At 57.3% G+C, this 16,272-nt stretch overlaps 6 protein-coding genes across 6 annotated transcripts; 4 read left to right on the forward strand and 2 right to left on the reverse strand.

Moving 5' to 3' along the window:
- Positions 1 to 3,458: 3,458 nt before the first annotated feature.
- Positions 3,459 to 4,401, forward strand: ACO1O0_009220 (sulfotransferase family protein; the record flags this gene model as incomplete). The annotated part of the gene is made up of 2 exons (XM_083198571.1): positions 3,459 to 4,068; positions 4,127 to 4,401. The coding sequence occupies 2 exons, from the start codon at positions 3,459 to 3,461 to the stop codon at positions 4,399 to 4,401; spliced, it is 885 nt and encodes a 294-aa protein (XP_083046306.1).
- Positions 4,402 to 4,532: 131 nt separating this feature from the next.
- Positions 4,533 to 6,962, reverse strand: ACO1O0_009221 (Zn(II)2Cys6 transcription factor; the record flags this gene model as incomplete). Its single annotated transcript, XM_083198572.1, has 2 exons — positions 4,533 to 6,809; positions 6,885 to 6,962. 2 exons carry the CDS (start codon positions 6,960 to 6,962, stop codon positions 4,533 to 4,535), a joined length of 2,355 nt encoding a protein of 784 aa, XP_083046307.1.
- Positions 6,963 to 8,494: 1,532 nt separating this feature from the next.
- Positions 8,495 to 9,223, forward strand: ACO1O0_009222 (uncharacterized protein; the record flags this gene model as incomplete). The annotated part of the gene is made up of 3 exons (XM_083198573.1): positions 8,495 to 8,693; positions 8,750 to 8,876; positions 8,995 to 9,223. 3 exons carry the CDS (start codon positions 8,495 to 8,497, stop codon positions 9,221 to 9,223), a joined length of 555 nt encoding a protein of 184 aa, XP_083046308.1.
- Positions 9,224 to 9,412: 189 nt separating this feature from the next.
- ACO1O0_009223 (uncharacterized protein) lies at positions 9,413 to 10,601 on the forward strand (the record flags this gene model as incomplete). The annotated part of the gene is made up of 2 exons (XM_083198574.1): positions 9,413 to 9,421; positions 10,044 to 10,601. The coding sequence occupies 2 exons, from the start codon at positions 9,413 to 9,415 to the stop codon at positions 10,599 to 10,601; spliced, it is 567 nt and encodes a 188-aa protein (XP_083046309.1).
- Positions 10,602 to 10,628: 27 nt separating this feature from the next.
- Positions 10,629 to 11,547, forward strand: ACO1O0_009224 (uncharacterized protein; the record flags this gene model as incomplete). The annotated part of the gene is made up of 3 exons (XM_083198575.1): positions 10,629 to 10,862; positions 11,213 to 11,455; positions 11,509 to 11,547. The coding sequence occupies 3 exons, from the start codon at positions 10,629 to 10,631 to the stop codon at positions 11,545 to 11,547; spliced, it is 516 nt and encodes a 171-aa protein (XP_083046310.1).
- Positions 11,548 to 14,374: 2,827 nt separating this feature from the next.
- ACO1O0_009225 (FAD binding domain-containing protein) lies at positions 14,375 to 16,111 on the reverse strand (the record flags this gene model as incomplete). Its single annotated transcript, XM_083198576.1, has 1 exon — positions 14,375 to 16,111. One exon carries the CDS (start codon positions 16,109 to 16,111, stop codon positions 14,375 to 14,377), a length of 1,737 nt encoding a protein of 578 aa, XP_083046311.1.
- Positions 16,112 to 16,272: the final 161 nt, after the last annotated feature.

The following is a 16,272-nucleotide window of genomic DNA, read 5'->3' on the forward strand; positions in this document are numbered from 1 at the left end:
CGATAGCTGAACGAAGCTTCCCCATGACTAAAGGAGGTGGCATGAGGGACAAAGACGGCTAAGCCAGGGGTCACGGTTGGGGGGATCAGGAACCAGTGCACGTTTTAGAGAGATGCAATGGGAAATACATGGTATGCCACTCTATGAAACCCTTGGCCGACGCATACTACGATGGTGGAGACCGCACTTACATGAGGATGCGAGGTCGGAAGCTCGGGACGGCAGATGATCGCACAACCCCATTACTGGGAGCAAGACTGTGATTCTCTCTGGGAGTCCCTTATTTTACCACGAGGGTGACATCTGGCCGCAAGGGATGCCTTTGTTGCGACTGCGAGGGCGACCAATGCGTGCTGTCAGGGCTGCTACGAGGGCTGGACCGAGGATCTCACTCCAAGCAGGAGGAATCTTACGGGTATATATTATTAGCGGGGAATTGACAGGCAATTGGCAGCGGAATAGGATTCCTCGCATTCCATTTACGTCGCCTCCATCGCCTGGGCGTCGGATCCAGAATTTGGCGGTTTTCCTACGCGTAGCATGTACCGTACCACCTTACGGATATGGCCATGTACTTAGGTTACATTGCTTGGCAGGGCATGTCACATCGGGGCGAAACATCCACAGTATGACCTACTGCAGCTAGACAGCATGATCAATTCATCATGCCATGGCACGCGCCCGTGTCCCAGCCTGTGGCACCGATCAGACAGTTCACCGGGCCCTCGGGAATCGATTTCTTGGTATTGGCCGCTCGGTATTCCTCCTGCAGGACATGTTCTCCTTGTCGCTGCATCGGTGATGACCCCATGGTAACACCTTGCAATTGACCTTGTCGCTTGTGCATTAGACCCGATCGGGAGGGGCCGTATTGCCGGATCGCTATCGGTTTTAATCAGATAGAACGAACTCAAGGAGTGCCTCGATATCGACGATACACATGTAAGCGCACACAGTAGTACACCCGTTACGTACAGTGGCAGCTGGGGTCGAATCTCTCGCGATCATCCGACGCTCCCAGACACGTGGACGACGTTGGGATGCCGGCCGTTGGGCCGTTCTCGGTTTCCTCTAGCCGATTCATCATCCATCATCGACCCCCCCCCCCCCCCCCCCCGGCCTGCCCAGACTGTACCTCCACGCTGCCACGCTTCTACCCCTCGTGCCCTCCGCTCTCTCCCCGTGCGGATCTCCTCGTGCGGGTATCACCCCATCTTAACGTCGTAGCAGCCCTTAGCGCCTCAGTCCGGTGCATCAAACAGTCCGGCGCAACGTGTCTTGAAGAAAATGTGAACACCAGCGGAGTAATACCCCATGCGTGGCGCCATGAGCCATGGTTATGCTAACATGCCACTGCCGAGATTGTAGCCCCCGCTTCCCAAGTCCTAACGCCGACTAGATCTGTCATCCGTCGAAGCCTCGGCTCTGCTCAATGGGTGCTAGCCATAGATGGCCGCCCAGAGATATAAACCGCTAGTCTCGCCAACCGCAACTCGCCTACTGTCCCTTAGCGGAACGGGGGGCGCCGGTCTTATCCAGCGTGAACTACAAGATGTGGACCTTGACCAGTCGCATGTACCCGCATACTGTGCCCTATCCTACGTTTGGAATGTTTTGAACCCAGAGTATCTATGGGACAACGCCATAAAAGAAGTCCTTTGTTGTGGTGAGAAGGTCTCTGTGACCCCAAACCTCCAGGCAGCCCTGGAGAAGATCTAGAAGAAATGGCCAGTTGCGCTTCTCTGGGTGGATGCCATGTGCATCGACCAGGAGGATGACGACGAAAAGTCCCAGCAGGTGGCGAGGATGGGGCAGATATTCTCCCAGGCCACCAGAGTCTTGGTGTGGTTAGGTGTAGAAGCGCTTTGGCCGCCAGAGTACTTATGGCCCGAATCTCTGAGCCCGAGAAATACTTCATCCCGGCCAAGTAGAAGTATCACGAAACTGGCCTTTGACACCGTTATGGGCGCGCTGCAGGACCCAGTTGGCGAGTGTCTGGCCCCCTGGGATAAGTTTAACGAGGCAGTAGGCCTCCTGCAACAAGACTACTGGTGGACAGCATCGTTACGGAAACAGCTCAAAACCATTGAGCATTGCGCGCAGATTGTCCATTCAGACCGCGGTGTGCTCCGGAATCTGCTTGTTGCGGCGCGCCACCGTTCAGCGACAGATCCCAGGGACAAGATCTACTCCATCAGGAATCTTGTGGACAGGCAGAAATATGCAGGCATCCGTAAAGACTACAAGGCCGATGTAGCCCATGTGTTCGCCAAAGCCACCGTGACCATAATGACTTGATAGGGACTTGTCTATCCTGTCCTCAGCAGGGCTTGAAAATGCAACCGGGAGACAGGAATGGCGTCGTCACACCGATCCGCTACCGAGTGATTTTTTCAACCCGGAAATCCATATAGACGAGCAGCTAAAGCGACGGGAAGATCTACCATCTTGGGTCCCCGACTTTACACAGTGACGGGCGTTGTCCCGGCTGCAACGGTCCACACTGTCGCCATCGGAGGAGACGATGGAGGCGCTTTCGAAGCGTCTGAAGCTGTAGGAGGTGAATGCGCCAAGGCTCAATGGCCTCTCTCCATTTCTTGGCCCATTGGGCAATGTACTTCAACTCAAGATCCATGGTCTGGCTCTTGGAACCTTGAAACACAACACGTCAGATGGAGGATATATCTTGACCGGCCTCGCTCTATACGTTGTTGAATGACACAGAGGATTCTTCTAGAGTCACGTACCGCCGGTGACCCAAGATGTGGACTGGCTGTGACCATTCTTTGGCAGCGACAAGTGTTATATTCTCCGTCCACAAGATGACAGGACCTCGTTTGTCTTGGTTTGCTGCACCTAGGATGATTATCATGAGGAGTACGCCTACGTAGCTTGGTTCATTGACTGGGGAGATGTCCGATTCCGGCGTGTCGATGTCAAGTTCTCCATCGATTGAGTGCAAGAGGCAAGGCAATACAGAGCAGACTTCGTATATGTACGAAGCCCTTTCACCGCTATACATGTGCAAGAATAGCGGAACCCTGATGGTAATCGCGACGGAGCATTTCCATTCGTACATGTAAGCGAGTCATGACGCTCATGAAGGTATTAGTGTGGTTCATAAAGTGATTCATTCAGCCGCTTGCTGCCGCCCAGGTCGCACCAATCCACGCGGATCATCAGCTAGAGGTGGTGAGACTGGTGAGAAAAAGCAAACAACTTCCACCGAGAATAATTGCTACTCTTACATATAAACGAAGGCATGCCGCTCATTACCCCGCCTTTTGAGGCGAACCCCCGGCCCAAGTGCCTTCTGCTTCATTCTTTTTTCTGTTCGTACGAGTACTCGCACGAGTAGTATATGTATCACATCCTGTTAATACCCCTTCGAGCGCTTCAACCTCCAACCTACGAGCCACACCCGAGCGCATCCTAGCAAGGCCGTCACCACCACTACGATGCTCCTCACATCGCCCCTACGCCGGTTCCTCGACAACCACGTCTACGCCATCCCCGAGCCGCCCCCCCAGAAACGCACCAAGCCCCTGGAGGTGATCTGCGTCGGCCCCCCGCGCTCCGGCACAGAGTCCCTGCAGTCGGCTCTCCTGATGCTGGGCTACGACCACACGTACCACGGCTGGGACGTGCTCTTCGAGCAGCCCAACCGGTGCCAGGCCTGGACGCGCCTCGGGCGCCGCAAGTGGCTCAACGAGGCCCCCGGGCTGCCCATCGCGGCGGCCGAGTTCGACGAGCTGCTGGGCCACTCGGTGGCCATAACAGACATTGCGGCCAGCTGCTTCGCGGCGGACCTGATCCGGGCGTTCCCCGACGCCAAGGTGGTGCTCAACACGCGGCGCGACCTGGACGCCTGGATGCGCAGCATGGAGAGGTCGTTCCTGCAGAAGAGCCGCAGCTGGGTCTTCGTCGTGCTGCCGTGGTTCGACAGGAGGGCCTGGTGGCTCACCAACGTGTGCATCGAGGTGGTGTGGCCGGGCCTGTTCCGGTGCATCAACTCGCGCGAGAGCTTCACCGAGGGCGTCGAGGCGCGGGGGAAGCTGGTGTACGAGGGTGAGTTCAACTGTCTGGTACCTGGACTGGAGCCTGTCACTAACTGTGTCGTCGCCAGAGCACTGCAACATGATCAGGGGCCTCGTGCCCCCCGAGAGGCTCCTCGAGTGGAGCGTCGAGGACGGCTGGGAGCCGCTGTGCGAGTTCCTGGGCAAGGAGGTGCCCAGCGAGCCCTTCCCGCACGTCAACACCAGCTCTGTGGGGTGGAAGGAGAGGGAGGTCCAGCTGGGTGCCGAGATCTTTGCACCGGCGATGAGGAGGCTGGGTATTACCCTGGCTGTGACGCTGGGGGCCATGGTCAGTGTCGGTGTGGCGGTATACCGGAGGCGTTGAGGGTTGGTCTCTTCCTATGCCGGACACAATTATTATAAGATCGGGGTTGATGTTCAATTATTCGCTCGCTGGCTTCGTGTCTAAGGTAGTCCAACTTCATAATTGTGTACACATGCCACAGTACAAGGCAGCTACCACGGTATATTCTGTGGTACGAGATCCGACTCCTCCCTCTGCAACCAGGGAAAGATGAACGACCTCTGTGTCAAAGCCACCCCCGTCGGAGCCTCCGTCTGTCCCTCCTGCAGCAGATCACCGCCCCCAAAGGACCAGTGCGGCGGCCATGACTCGTTGTCCCCCGACGTTTCAGGCGAGTTCTCGGTCATGGCCATGTTTCCAGCAACCCCAGCAGGACCGGCACTTGGAAATTCCATGGTCTGATCCGGGTACTGCGAGGGCCCACCCTGTTCGAAGGACTCCGAGTCCGTCTCCGTCGTCTGAAGCACCGACATCCCCGTCATGGGCTCACCCACCACCGCTGCTGCAGCAGCCGCCCCGGCCTCCTCCACCTCGTCATCCTCGTCGACAAAGTTCGCCTGCCGCAGCAAGCTATGGATCGCCAGGCGCTGCCGTATCCTCGCCGCCGACGAGAGCTGCGTGGTCGGATCGCGATGGTCCTGTCCCGACGCCTCCGGCTTGGGCGACGAGAAGCGGCTGGGGGCGGGCGTGCCGTTGGACGCGAACACGTCGATCAGGCGCTGCAGCTCCCCGATGATGGGCCTCACGAGCATGGACCGCGGGAAGAAGCGGCGCACGGCCGCCAGGCACAGCTCGGCGCGGCTGAGGGCGAACTCCTCCGAGGGCCGCTCGGGCGTGAAGCCGAAGCGCGCCGTGAAGAGCAGCATGCGCGAGGCCGTGTAGGCGCAGATGGCCGTGTCGAACTCGAGCAGGCGCGGGGGAGTGCCATCATTGTCGTCGTTGTCGTTGTCGCCGCCGCCGCCGCCGCCGCGGCGCAGGGAGCTGCTGCTGAGGGCGGCGATGGTCTGCACCGTCATCTTGGCGTGGCGGATGCACAGCGCCTCGGCCGTGTTGAGGAACTCGACGTCCAGCGAGTCGACGACGACGCGGGGCGCAGCGTCGCGGAAGTTGCGCAGCAGGAGGCGGTACAGGTCGATGTGCGTCTGGTGGAAGGACAGGCGCATGATGAGGTACCGTGGGAGCCAGCGGCTGTGCAGCCAGACGTCGATCTGCGAGGGTGATGGCTCGGGCCCGTCTGGCAGCTGGGCGCCGATGCGGTCGAGGTGCTGCTGGAAGTCGTCCATGAGCTTGGGCAGCTGGGGGAAGGGCTGGTCGCAGAGCGCCAGGGAGCGGTTCAGCTTCATGACGTCGCGCCGGAACATCTCGAGCTTGACGCTGATGTGGTACGAGCCGCGGTCGTCGGCTGCCTCCCACGTGTCGCTATCGCCGCTGAACTGATACTCGACACAGGGCAGCTGGATGTAGATGTTCTCGACGGGGCACAGCTCGAACTCGGGCAGCCCGACCGAGAAGTACCGCTCCACGAGCTTGAGCGACCACATCAGCCGCCGTCGCACCTCGAGGGAGATGGGCGATGAGCCCGGTCGCTCGTGGTTCAGGCGCATGGCCGTCGCAGCTCGCCCAGCCAGAGACGCCAGCATGAATGCGCGACGCAGCTGCCCCGTCTCAGCCCGGTACAGGATCACAAGCAGCATGGCCTGCAGCCGCGCAATGGAGGGCGACTCCAGGTGCTGCCATATCAGCGTCTCGGCCTCCTGTATCCAGGCCGACTCGAGGTTGGGACACGGCCGGATCCCCGGAGCGCGCACACTGGAGACGGCGGCGATGGCATTGACCAGACACTTCTCAATGGTGCCATCGGAGAACTTCTTGGAGATGGTCGGCGGGTGGAGAAAGGCATACGAGGGCAGCGGATAGACGTGCTGGAAGAAGGCCTCCATGAGCGCGGGAATGCTGGTCGAGGGGTTATTCGGCTGGGCATTGCCGATTCCTCCTCCACCCGATGCATCGACGGGGAAGGCACTTGCCGATGTATCCATGGTACTACTACATGTCAGAGTCTCATCGTAGACCCGGCCCTTGCTGGACCCCGTGTTCTTCTCGGCTGTGCCTCCATTGCCTCCCACCGAAGCATCATCCGACTGCGATGCCTCGCGCCTGGAGCTGGACGACTCGACGGGGGCGCCCGTATACTCGCACAAGGCCGACTTCTTGAGGCAGGTCGCGCAGGGAACATTGCCTGTGCATCGGATCTTGTGCTCGCGGCAGCGCACACAGGCCTTGCTGACGCGTCGCGGCTCGAGCTTGGCCAGGGGCTCGACCCGATCGGTTCCCGAGGCAGCGCGCCTGTTGCGGAAGAAGCAGTCGAACTTGAGGCGGCGGCAGTTGTCGCAGGGCGGGACGCCGGGCTGCTTGCTGGTGCAGCGGACCTGGAGGCTCCGTCAACGAACGCCCAGGGTCAAGAGGGAGGATGAGGGTTATCGAGGTGTGGTCATCGGCCCTACCTTGCGCTGTCTGCAGGGGACGCACGTCTTCTTGGGCGTCTTGGTGGCGGCCGAGAAGGTCAGCGTCATGCCCTCCATGGCGGGCTTTCTGCACGGCTCCAACAGGCACACTGCATTCAGCGGACCAGCAGCCGTGTGTGGGCGCGCTCCATTATGCGGATGCAGCGGTGTCTCGGTAGTTCGAGGGCCGGGGGGATCGGGGACCGGGGGAGCCCAAGATTGTGACACGGGACGTTGGGGCGCTGGTCAAGGAGCGGTGATGGGAGAGACGGAGAAGTGAAGACCGATCATGGCATGGACAAGTCGGTCAGACGAGTCAGACTCAGGACCCAAGGGCGGCCAAAAACCTGGCAGAAGCTCCATCGAAGGCGTGATCCCCCTGCATGCCGATCAACCCCGCATCCGGCTGCCGTAACCTGAGCACACCATCGGCGAATCATGGCTCCATTGTGCCTGGCAACGCTTCTTGTATCCTCGATTTATCACCTACCCTGAGGCCGGCCCAGTTCCGCCAGCACGTGGTGAAACGCCGCAGCATTGACACATTAATCGGGAATAATCATAGTATGGCCTGGCGCACTGAAACCGAGCATTGGCCATGACAAGACGTTTCAGAAATTTTAGACACAGCAGCAGCACCTGAGTTTGACACAAAGTTTGCATATTCCCGTGAGTGACCCTCAGACCCCAAGCCTCAGAACCAGGACAACATTGACCGGGAAACCAAACACCCAGAGCATATGCTTCGTGACATCATCCAAATTTCCCCAGAAAATTCTTCGTCCCAGCCTCTCTAGGCCCTGTGCAGAGACGCGCGTTCGTAATACCGCAGCAGCAACTCCCGCATCGCCATGTTTGCCATCTTGACCACTTTCTGCCATCCTCTGTGCCCATCATGACTGGATACCGGCCCCACCATCCCCGGAGTCTGTACCGAGACCCACTTTTCCCCGCCGTGGTGATGCCGTCCGACCGGTAACTACCGGCTTTCTCGGCGATTTAACCTCCCGTCACGCTGTAACCCCGTGTTTTGGCTCCTTTCCCCACGAAAAGCCCTTCCAAAATCGTGATCGACATGCATCCCCCCTTGCTGGCCCTTCCCCAAATCCAACCATAGCCACACGCACCAGCCCCCTCCGCTGCCTCCTTTGAGCCTCCGAGGCCAGCTCGTGGCGACTAGGGGTGAGCTATGCGCAAACGAGGAATCTCGGTGGCCTACCTCCCGCCCCCAGAAGCGTGTTGGCCTCCCCAGGTACCCCGTCTCATGCGGCTTGGAAACTTCCGGTTGCTGTGAGTCGCCCCCTGCCACCTGCCACCGCAGCCTGGGAGACGAGGAGCCGCAGATCAGCGGGGAAGATCTGCCGTGTAGGAGACATCTCAAGTGCCTTGGCGAATGGTTGAATGGTCACCGTATACTTCGTACTGATGAGGCTTCAAACTCCGTACTGACCACCATCTTGCTACTGCCGTCTTGACTACGTCGGACGACTATAAGAAGCCGCAAGAATCCACCTTGAACAAGATTCTACTGCTCCCTACACTCGGCACACACACTCTACTACAAAAGCCAGCTTCTACAGCCTTTCATCAAAAGCACCACACCCTCCAACATGTTCTTCTCCAAGCCTGTCGTCTTGGCCATCATGGCCGCCCTGGTCAGCGCCCAGGGCGAGGACGACGACCGCGGCAACTACACCGTCCCCGGTCTCGGTGCCCGCAAGCAGGAGATTCTTGGTGCCGGTGGCAGCACCCTCGACCTGGCCATTGCCTCGCTCGAGACGGAGAACCTCGGAACTGACTATGCCTATGGTGAGGACTCCGGGTCCACCCGACAAACAGACACATAGACTGATAGACCGCCCTAGGTGACAACAAGCAGCTGGACGCCTCCAACTTTGGCATCTTCAAGCAGAACTGGGGCATGCTCCGTGTCTGTGCCAGCGAGTTCAAGGGCCAGTCCGAGGCCGAGTGGAACGACGGCGCCGTCCTGAAGTATGTCCCCCCCCTCCCCCTGAGCCTCCCCTACATCCCGCCAGAGTGGAAAGAAAGGCAACGAGAAAGAGGGGAGAGTAGGGGAAAAGAAAAAAGAAGCTAACCTCTGGGCCCCCAGCTCCGACCTCAACGCGGACATTGCCGCCCGGGCCGAGTGCGAGTCGTACTACGGCCGCGACACCTGGTTCGCCGGCCACCGCAACGGCGCGTCCGGGCTCGAGAACCCCAACACGGACGACATCAAGCGCTACCGAAACGGCGTCGAGTGGATCCAGCAGCAGATCGACTCGGACCAGGCGCACCTGTCGGACGACATCCGCTTCTGGGTCGACGTCACCGCCATCTAAGTCAGAATATTCCCCCCGGTGGGGTTCTGGAACGGATTACTGCGGGCCATTGTGTGTGTATGTGGGTTGGGATGAGCCACCGATGTAAACATGGGTGTTCTGTCGTCTTTTACTTGAGTTTTGGCTGGCCGGAACCCATGAGACTGTTGGCCATGTATGTGTGCGGGCTGGGTGGGCTGGCAATTCAACATGTCGCTTGTGTGGCCCGTCTCAGATAGAAATACAGATTGGCTGCCAAAAATTCCAGACCGTGAATGATGCATTGCGTGCAGGTGAAGTCTCCAGCTCTAGGATGCTTCTATTTACTATTAATATCCCCCCGCACCAAATACAGGCTTAGGTAGGTTCTCAAAGTTGTCAAGACCGACTGAACAAGAGACCCCCGATGTGTGCAAATATTTGATTCCATGCAGAATGAGTGGAGGAGCTAACTATCAAGAAGGTATGTTTCTGTCAACTGGAGAGTTGGAACAGAGATATTAACTAGTCAGTGGGGGTTAGTTGCCTCTGTTGTCAAACCTAAAGGTTCCTTCTCCAAGCATTAAACTAACAAGCTCTTTCTCTACGAGATTCAAATATAGATTCTTGCCAAAATTCAAGACCGTACCAGGTACTAGATGCTTATCGAGACACTGTGCCTGCAATGCCCTGCATGTGAATTCCCTCGCGACGCCAGCCATATTCTGCGACAACTGCTGCTTTGCGTCCGTCTCGGCTCTCACCACCAAAATCCCCGCCCCTCGCGAACTTATATTAGCGGTACCCCGTAAAATATTGCAATATGGGCGGTGGTCCCGAACTAAACGGCAACATGATGTAGGACATCTCTCCTGCCACCCTCACGGGACGCCCGCTTCACCACGGCGTTGATACCGAGACCAAGTTAGAGTACTTGTGGAACGACGGCCGTCCCAACGAGAGGAAATCCGTCCAAGGCTACTTACGATCCCAGATCGCCAAGCGCCTAGTCTCCCACCCCGGAGTCCCAGTGCTCTCGGACGAGAGCCTCTTCATCCGGGACAACATCTGCGGCACCGGCGCCGTGGGGGCGGCCCTGATGGGTAGCCGGCATCATATTGATGAGCTGCGACCCCTCGTTATCTCGGTCGACGAGGACCCCGACGCCCTCGACGCGGTGGAGGACTTGATACGCAATGGCCACTGCGAGGACGCGTGGACCTGTACATCCGACCCCTTTATCATCGCCGACAATGTAATCGACGCGGCCATCACGATCCGCCAGAACAGCTACTACGTCAACATGAAGGACAATATCCAAGACGTATTCCGCACGGTCAAACCCGGCGGCCTGGCAATATTCGCCATGGCCCCCTACCCCAGCTACAACTACGGCAGGATGCCCATCCCCCAGGAATAGGACTTGACGTGGGAGGAAACCGCCGACATGGCCTTCAGCTGGGTTGACCCGGACCCGTCATACATGGAGCTCCACGTCCTCTCCGTGATCCCCGATATCCAGACCGAGAGGTTCGTCATCGACGACATCCCCTGCCCCATCGGCGCTATCCGGTTCTGGGTGGACGAGGTGCTGGAGAGAAACCGAGACATGATGATTGGCTGGACCATGGAGGATCAGAATATCTGGATACACTCCTTTAGGGTATTTCTTAAGAAGATGGTGGGGGCTGGGCGTCGTCCGGTCCTGACTTTCAAGGCTCCGATGGTGGTCTGCACCAAACCATTCTCGTAGTGTAGCAACAGAGCTGCCAAGAAAAATTAGTATCTGTACTACTATTAGTAATTAGTTTAGTAGGTAGGTGATACTTGCCTTACTTAGAAGTACTTGGCATCTGAATAGCAGGTGATACTTACCTTATTTGACAATACTTGGCAAGTGAGTAGTAGTAGAACTGGCCTTCACCAAATTTCGCTTATGAGGGAATGTGCGTCTGTCCTGCCTCTCCCTATAGGTATGCACCCAACAGGAGATACTTGAGCTCATCAAGGCATCTCCCATGTCCCACCAAGATTGTCAACAATTCTGCTGTCACTATTTCTGTTGCCTTCTTCCTCAGGATCAGCAGATTTGAAGGTTCCGTTACTGCCATGGCATCTCTTCTGCCCTGGGGCATCTACCGGTCCTACAAGCGAGATCTTGACTCGGTGATCGCATGGCTCATGTCCACCGCCAGGGCCTTTGGCCTTCCTGCCGAGGTTCTCGACTCCATGCTGTTGAAGCCTCAAAACTCGACCCAGGCATCCAAGTATCTTGTGAGCCTACGGAGTCTATTGCCACTCACCACCTTCGTTGCCACCCACAACAGGTGCGTAACGGTTCCGGAATCCTTAATCGACACAATTGATCGTATTATCGCTTTGCGCGCCGTGTTCCTCACTGAGAGACTTGTTCCGGACTCCCAGTCAGACATCGAGAAGTGTCCCCCCTTCTCCTCTACCCTCAGAGAAGTCAGGTCTCGGCTATTCCCACTCACTCTCACGGGACTCGCAACCCCGAGGTCAGCAACAAGAAATGCGCCCACAAAACATAAGTCTTCATCATTGCCCCCTGACGAGCTATATCCGGCTCCTATCCGTGGGGTGTTTGCCACGGCACCTGAGAGGCCAAGTCAGCAAGAGGGTGATTCTTGCACTTACGAACTTGAACCCCCGGCCTCGATCAACGATGCATTACTTGCCTATGGGATGTTGGTCACAGATCTCGACAAAATCAGGACATGCATCCGAAAGATTTGGTCGACCTACAAGGATGGCATTCTGGACTTGGCGGCCGCCGCGGTGGCCACTGACACGGCTGCCTCCCTTGGACGCAATCTCATCGAAGAGGTCTCCCCTGTCCTCGAACAACAACAAGAAGGAGGGGTGGATTTGGTTATAAATAAGTTCTGCGAAATGCAAAAATGGGCACCAGAAGTACTTGAAGGCAAGGAGAGCAGCATCCCTGGCGTTGGTGGGGGGACCCCCACCGTCGACCAGCACCAGAGATCATCTGGTTGTCTCTATGCCGCTGTCTACAGAGTGCTGATTGATCTCTGGGCTATCCCAATGAAAGGCCTTCCCTATGATTCTGACTGTGCGCTCTGCAAATATGACACCAACGGGAATCGGGCAGGTAAAACGGATGAGGAGAAAGACAAAGAAGACCAGGAAACACTCCACAGATTCTGCTCAGAGCTCTTGAGAGAATTGCAATTTAGAAGCTACCCAATGGAGGATGAGTTCCTCCGATGTATTAGAGGTTGGGAGCAGACGCGACAAATCTCGTTCTCTCTTGTGTTTGCCGCCCAGGTCTTCCTCGATATCCATCACACAATGGGGGCTGCAACCACCCACAGCTGGTTAACACTTCATAATGAGGTCGCTTCGATGCTGGCCACCTATGACCTCCACTGCACATTCAATAACAACACTACGGCCAATGGAAAAGAAGAGCAAGACCTGGCTGATGCCCTGCGGGCGCTGAAGCAAGATGCTAATTTCGACACAAAACGAGGAGAACTGATTGTAAGTGGCGCTCATGTTCCCAGCAACATGGGACCTCACTCAATTTTGAGGTTCTCCCCTGTTCTGGCTGGGTTGTATCTATTCCGAGCCCGAACAATGATGCGCGACTTTGGAATCAAAGTTGTAAATGAATGGTGCTCCATCACTTACTGCGCCCACCTCTACAATGCACTCGAGATACAGGGGCTACTAGAGGGCCGGTGGGCGGACATGGACACCGAGCTCGATCTACTCGGGGACGCCGGCCTCTGGGTTGGAGGCGAGAGGCCCAAGACGCCCGGTGACTGCTTCCAAAAGTTTTGTGAAAAGGAAGGACTACAAGGGCAGCTGTTTGACACTGAGGGCCGGCGCACAGTTTCTATCGCGGTACTTGATGATAGCCCTCGAGGTATCAGGGGCGGTGTACCAATATCTGCCATGTTTCGTGACAGGTTTGTCCCAGGAGCCCCCGACCTTGGCTTGACGCTTGAAAACGTACTGGAGATCATGGGGTCGGCTAAGGAAAAAACCTCACAGAAGATGCCAATGACTACCTATCCCCTGGTGGTCAGGAGCAGAGGTTATGATCAAAAGGGAAAGGCCAGGCCAACGACTGCCGGCAGCAACAGAAAGGCCTCCACGATGGACATTATCCCTGGGAAACTGGCGGAGGCCCTTATGCAGGGGGTAAATTCCGAATCACTCGAGTTGGCATTTCGGCACCTTGAGATGTATTGGTCTTGTTATTCGGTGCTTCGGATGGCCAAAGAAGCTTGCGAGCCAATTCTGAAAAAGCTATCTCCTACAAAATTCCTCGCTGACAGGAGAGAGAAGCAACGCTTGCCCAAGGTGATCGGACATGTTCTGGCGACTTCGAGTGGGCATTACAAAATACTGCAAGACCGTGGGCCGTTGGAGGCTGCAGCGAAGGTTGTTAACCAGTTCATTGCTACCCCGTCCTCCTCGAGGTCGATTTCAATTGCTGAGAGGTTGTGCATAAAGGCAGAGTTTAGAGATGAGGTAGTGGGGAATGACCGAGAGGAGGAGAATAGTCCAGAGGAGGAGGATAGTCCAGAGGAGGGGTATGATCGAGAGGATGAGGTGGTTGGAGACGAGGAGATGGTTGGAGACGAGGAGAATGGTCGAAAGGAACAGATGGTTAGAGATGAGGAGAATGTTCGAGACGATGAGGCCATTCGAGACTAGGAGGTCGTTCGAGGCTGGGATGTCGTTCGAGACTAGGAGGTCGTTGGAGACGAGGAGCCTTGAGCTAATGTGGGCGCAGTTGAAAATATGTCTATCATCGCTTTAGAGAAGGCGGGAAGGGGAGACAAAGGAGACGGGAGACGAAGCACAATTAATAGCATAGGATGGATTGAACCGGATCATTATAGATAGCACTGGGTGAAGTATTATTACAATTAACAAAAGCTTTCCAAGGCCAGAAAAGATGAAATCTGATCTGCTGGGAGTTTAGGAAGCACACAGAGACTGATGCCAGGTCGTTGTATCAACGTCACAGATTCGCACTCGACATATGCATGAGAGCTTTGAGAGGGAAAGCATCAGTGGGACCGGAATCCAATCCCGTTCATCATCATTCTCATAGCATAGACTGTGGGTATCCGTTGCGAGAGCCCAGACCAACCAAAACCGACGCGTTAAGGGAAGAAGCAAACAATCTACGCCCTAGCTACTGCCCGTCGTTTCTTTGCCCAGAAGCTCATCAGCAATGGCCCTTCCAGCGGCTCTCCCAGAAAAGATGCATCCGCCAAGGAACGTGCCCTCAAGCGAGTTGTATCCGTGAACACCGCCCCCCCCAAACCCAGCAGCCTCGCCTGCAGCATACAGCCCAGGGAAAGGAGACCCGTCTGCTCGCATGGCGTTGCTGCTAAGGTTCGTCTCGATGCCGCCCAGCGTCTTGCGCGTCACCAGGCTCAGTCTCACGGCGATGAGCGGCCCATGTGCCTTGTCCAGCAGCCGGTGCGGCGGCGCTACGCGGCTGCGCTTATCGGGCCAGTAGTTGCGCGCGTTGTGGATGAGCATGGCCTGCGCGTCCTTGGAGTATGCGTTGTCCATCTGGCTGTCACGGACGTCGACTACCTTCTTGATGGCATTGAACTCGAGCACCGGCCCGTTACGCTCCTTTCCCAGCTTGTTCATGCCCTCGACGAGCTCCTCGAGCGTGTCCCGAACGACAAAGTCCTCGCCGTGCTTCTGGAAGTTTTGGACGGGGACGGGGCCCTTCTTGGAGAAGACCCTCCCCATCAGGAGCTTCCAGATGCTCTTGTTGGTGAGGTCGGGGTTCTGCTCCGACCCCGAGAGGGCAAACTCGCGGGCGATGATGGTCTGGTCGAGGATGAACCAGGTGTAATCGTAGCCGGTGCCGCAGATGTACTTGAGCGTTGCGAGGGTATCTGAGCCGGGGAAGAGGTAGGGCGGCAGTCTCTTGCCGGTTGCGTCGAGCCACAGCGATGACGGTGCAGGCAATATGCGGATTCCGTGATCTGGCCAGATGGGGTCCCAGTTGTGCAGCCCTTCCGTGTAATGCCACATGCGATCGCGGTTGATGATGTGCGCTCCCACCTTCTCAGCGACCCCAATCATGCGCCCATCGACGTGGCTGGGGACTCCCACGACAAAGTGCTCAGGGACCTTGCCACCGAATCTTTCAACAGGCCACGCTGCCTTGACGGCGTCGACATTTCCACCGATGCCGCCGGACGATATCACAACCGCCGAGCCGTATATCTCGAACTTGTCCACAGTGACTCTCGATGACTTCACGCCACGGGGAGACTCATCTGCCTCGAGCACTCGCCCTCGCACACCCACTGCCCTCCCCGACTCGTCGACAATCACCTCATCCACGCAATGGCGGAACTTGAACTCGACTATCCCCTTCTTCTCAGCCTCCCTGACGGGGTCCGCAAACACCCTCACCACCTCGGGCCCCGTGCCCCAGGTCAGGTGGAACCGCGGCACCGAGTTGCCATGCCCGTCAGCCCTCCCGTCGCCACGCTCCGCCCAGCCGACGTTGAAGAGGAAGCCCAGCCCGCGCGCCTTGACGTAGTCCTCCATCTCGTCGGCCGCAAAGTCGACAAACGCGCGCGCCCACTTCCGCGGCCAGCGGTCCTCGTCCTCGTCGCGGTCGAAGCGCGCGCTGCCCATCCAGTCCTGCCATGCCAGCTCGCGCGAGTCCCTGATCCCCAGCCGCCGCTGCTCGGCCGAGTCGACGACGAAGAGCCCGCCCAGCGACCAGAAGGCCTGGCCGCCCAGGCTGGCTGCGTTCTCCTGGTCGAGGAGGATGGTGGGCACGTTGCGCTGTGATAGCTCAAAGGCGGCGACGAGGCCGGCCAGGCCGGCGCCGACAATGATGACGGGCTTGGGTGGTTCCGAGTCGCTGGGGGTATTATTGGAGGCCATGATGATGATTAGTTTAATAGACTGTTTTGATGAGGGAAGACACAGAGGATAAAGTGAGATTCTCGAATGACCCTAATGTGGGGCCGGTACGAGAGTCTATATACTCGGTACAATTAAAGACTTGTTGGAAAAGCCGGGGAATTCTGGGGGAATTCTGGGCC

The sequence above is a fragment of the Amphichorda felina genome, assembly GCF_050947745.1.
Source record: "Amphichorda felina strain 45539 chromosome Unknown scaffold_9, whole genome shotgun sequence".
Classification (NCBI taxonomy): Eukaryota; Fungi; Ascomycota; class Sordariomycetes; order Hypocreales; family Bionectriaceae; genus Amphichorda; species Amphichorda felina.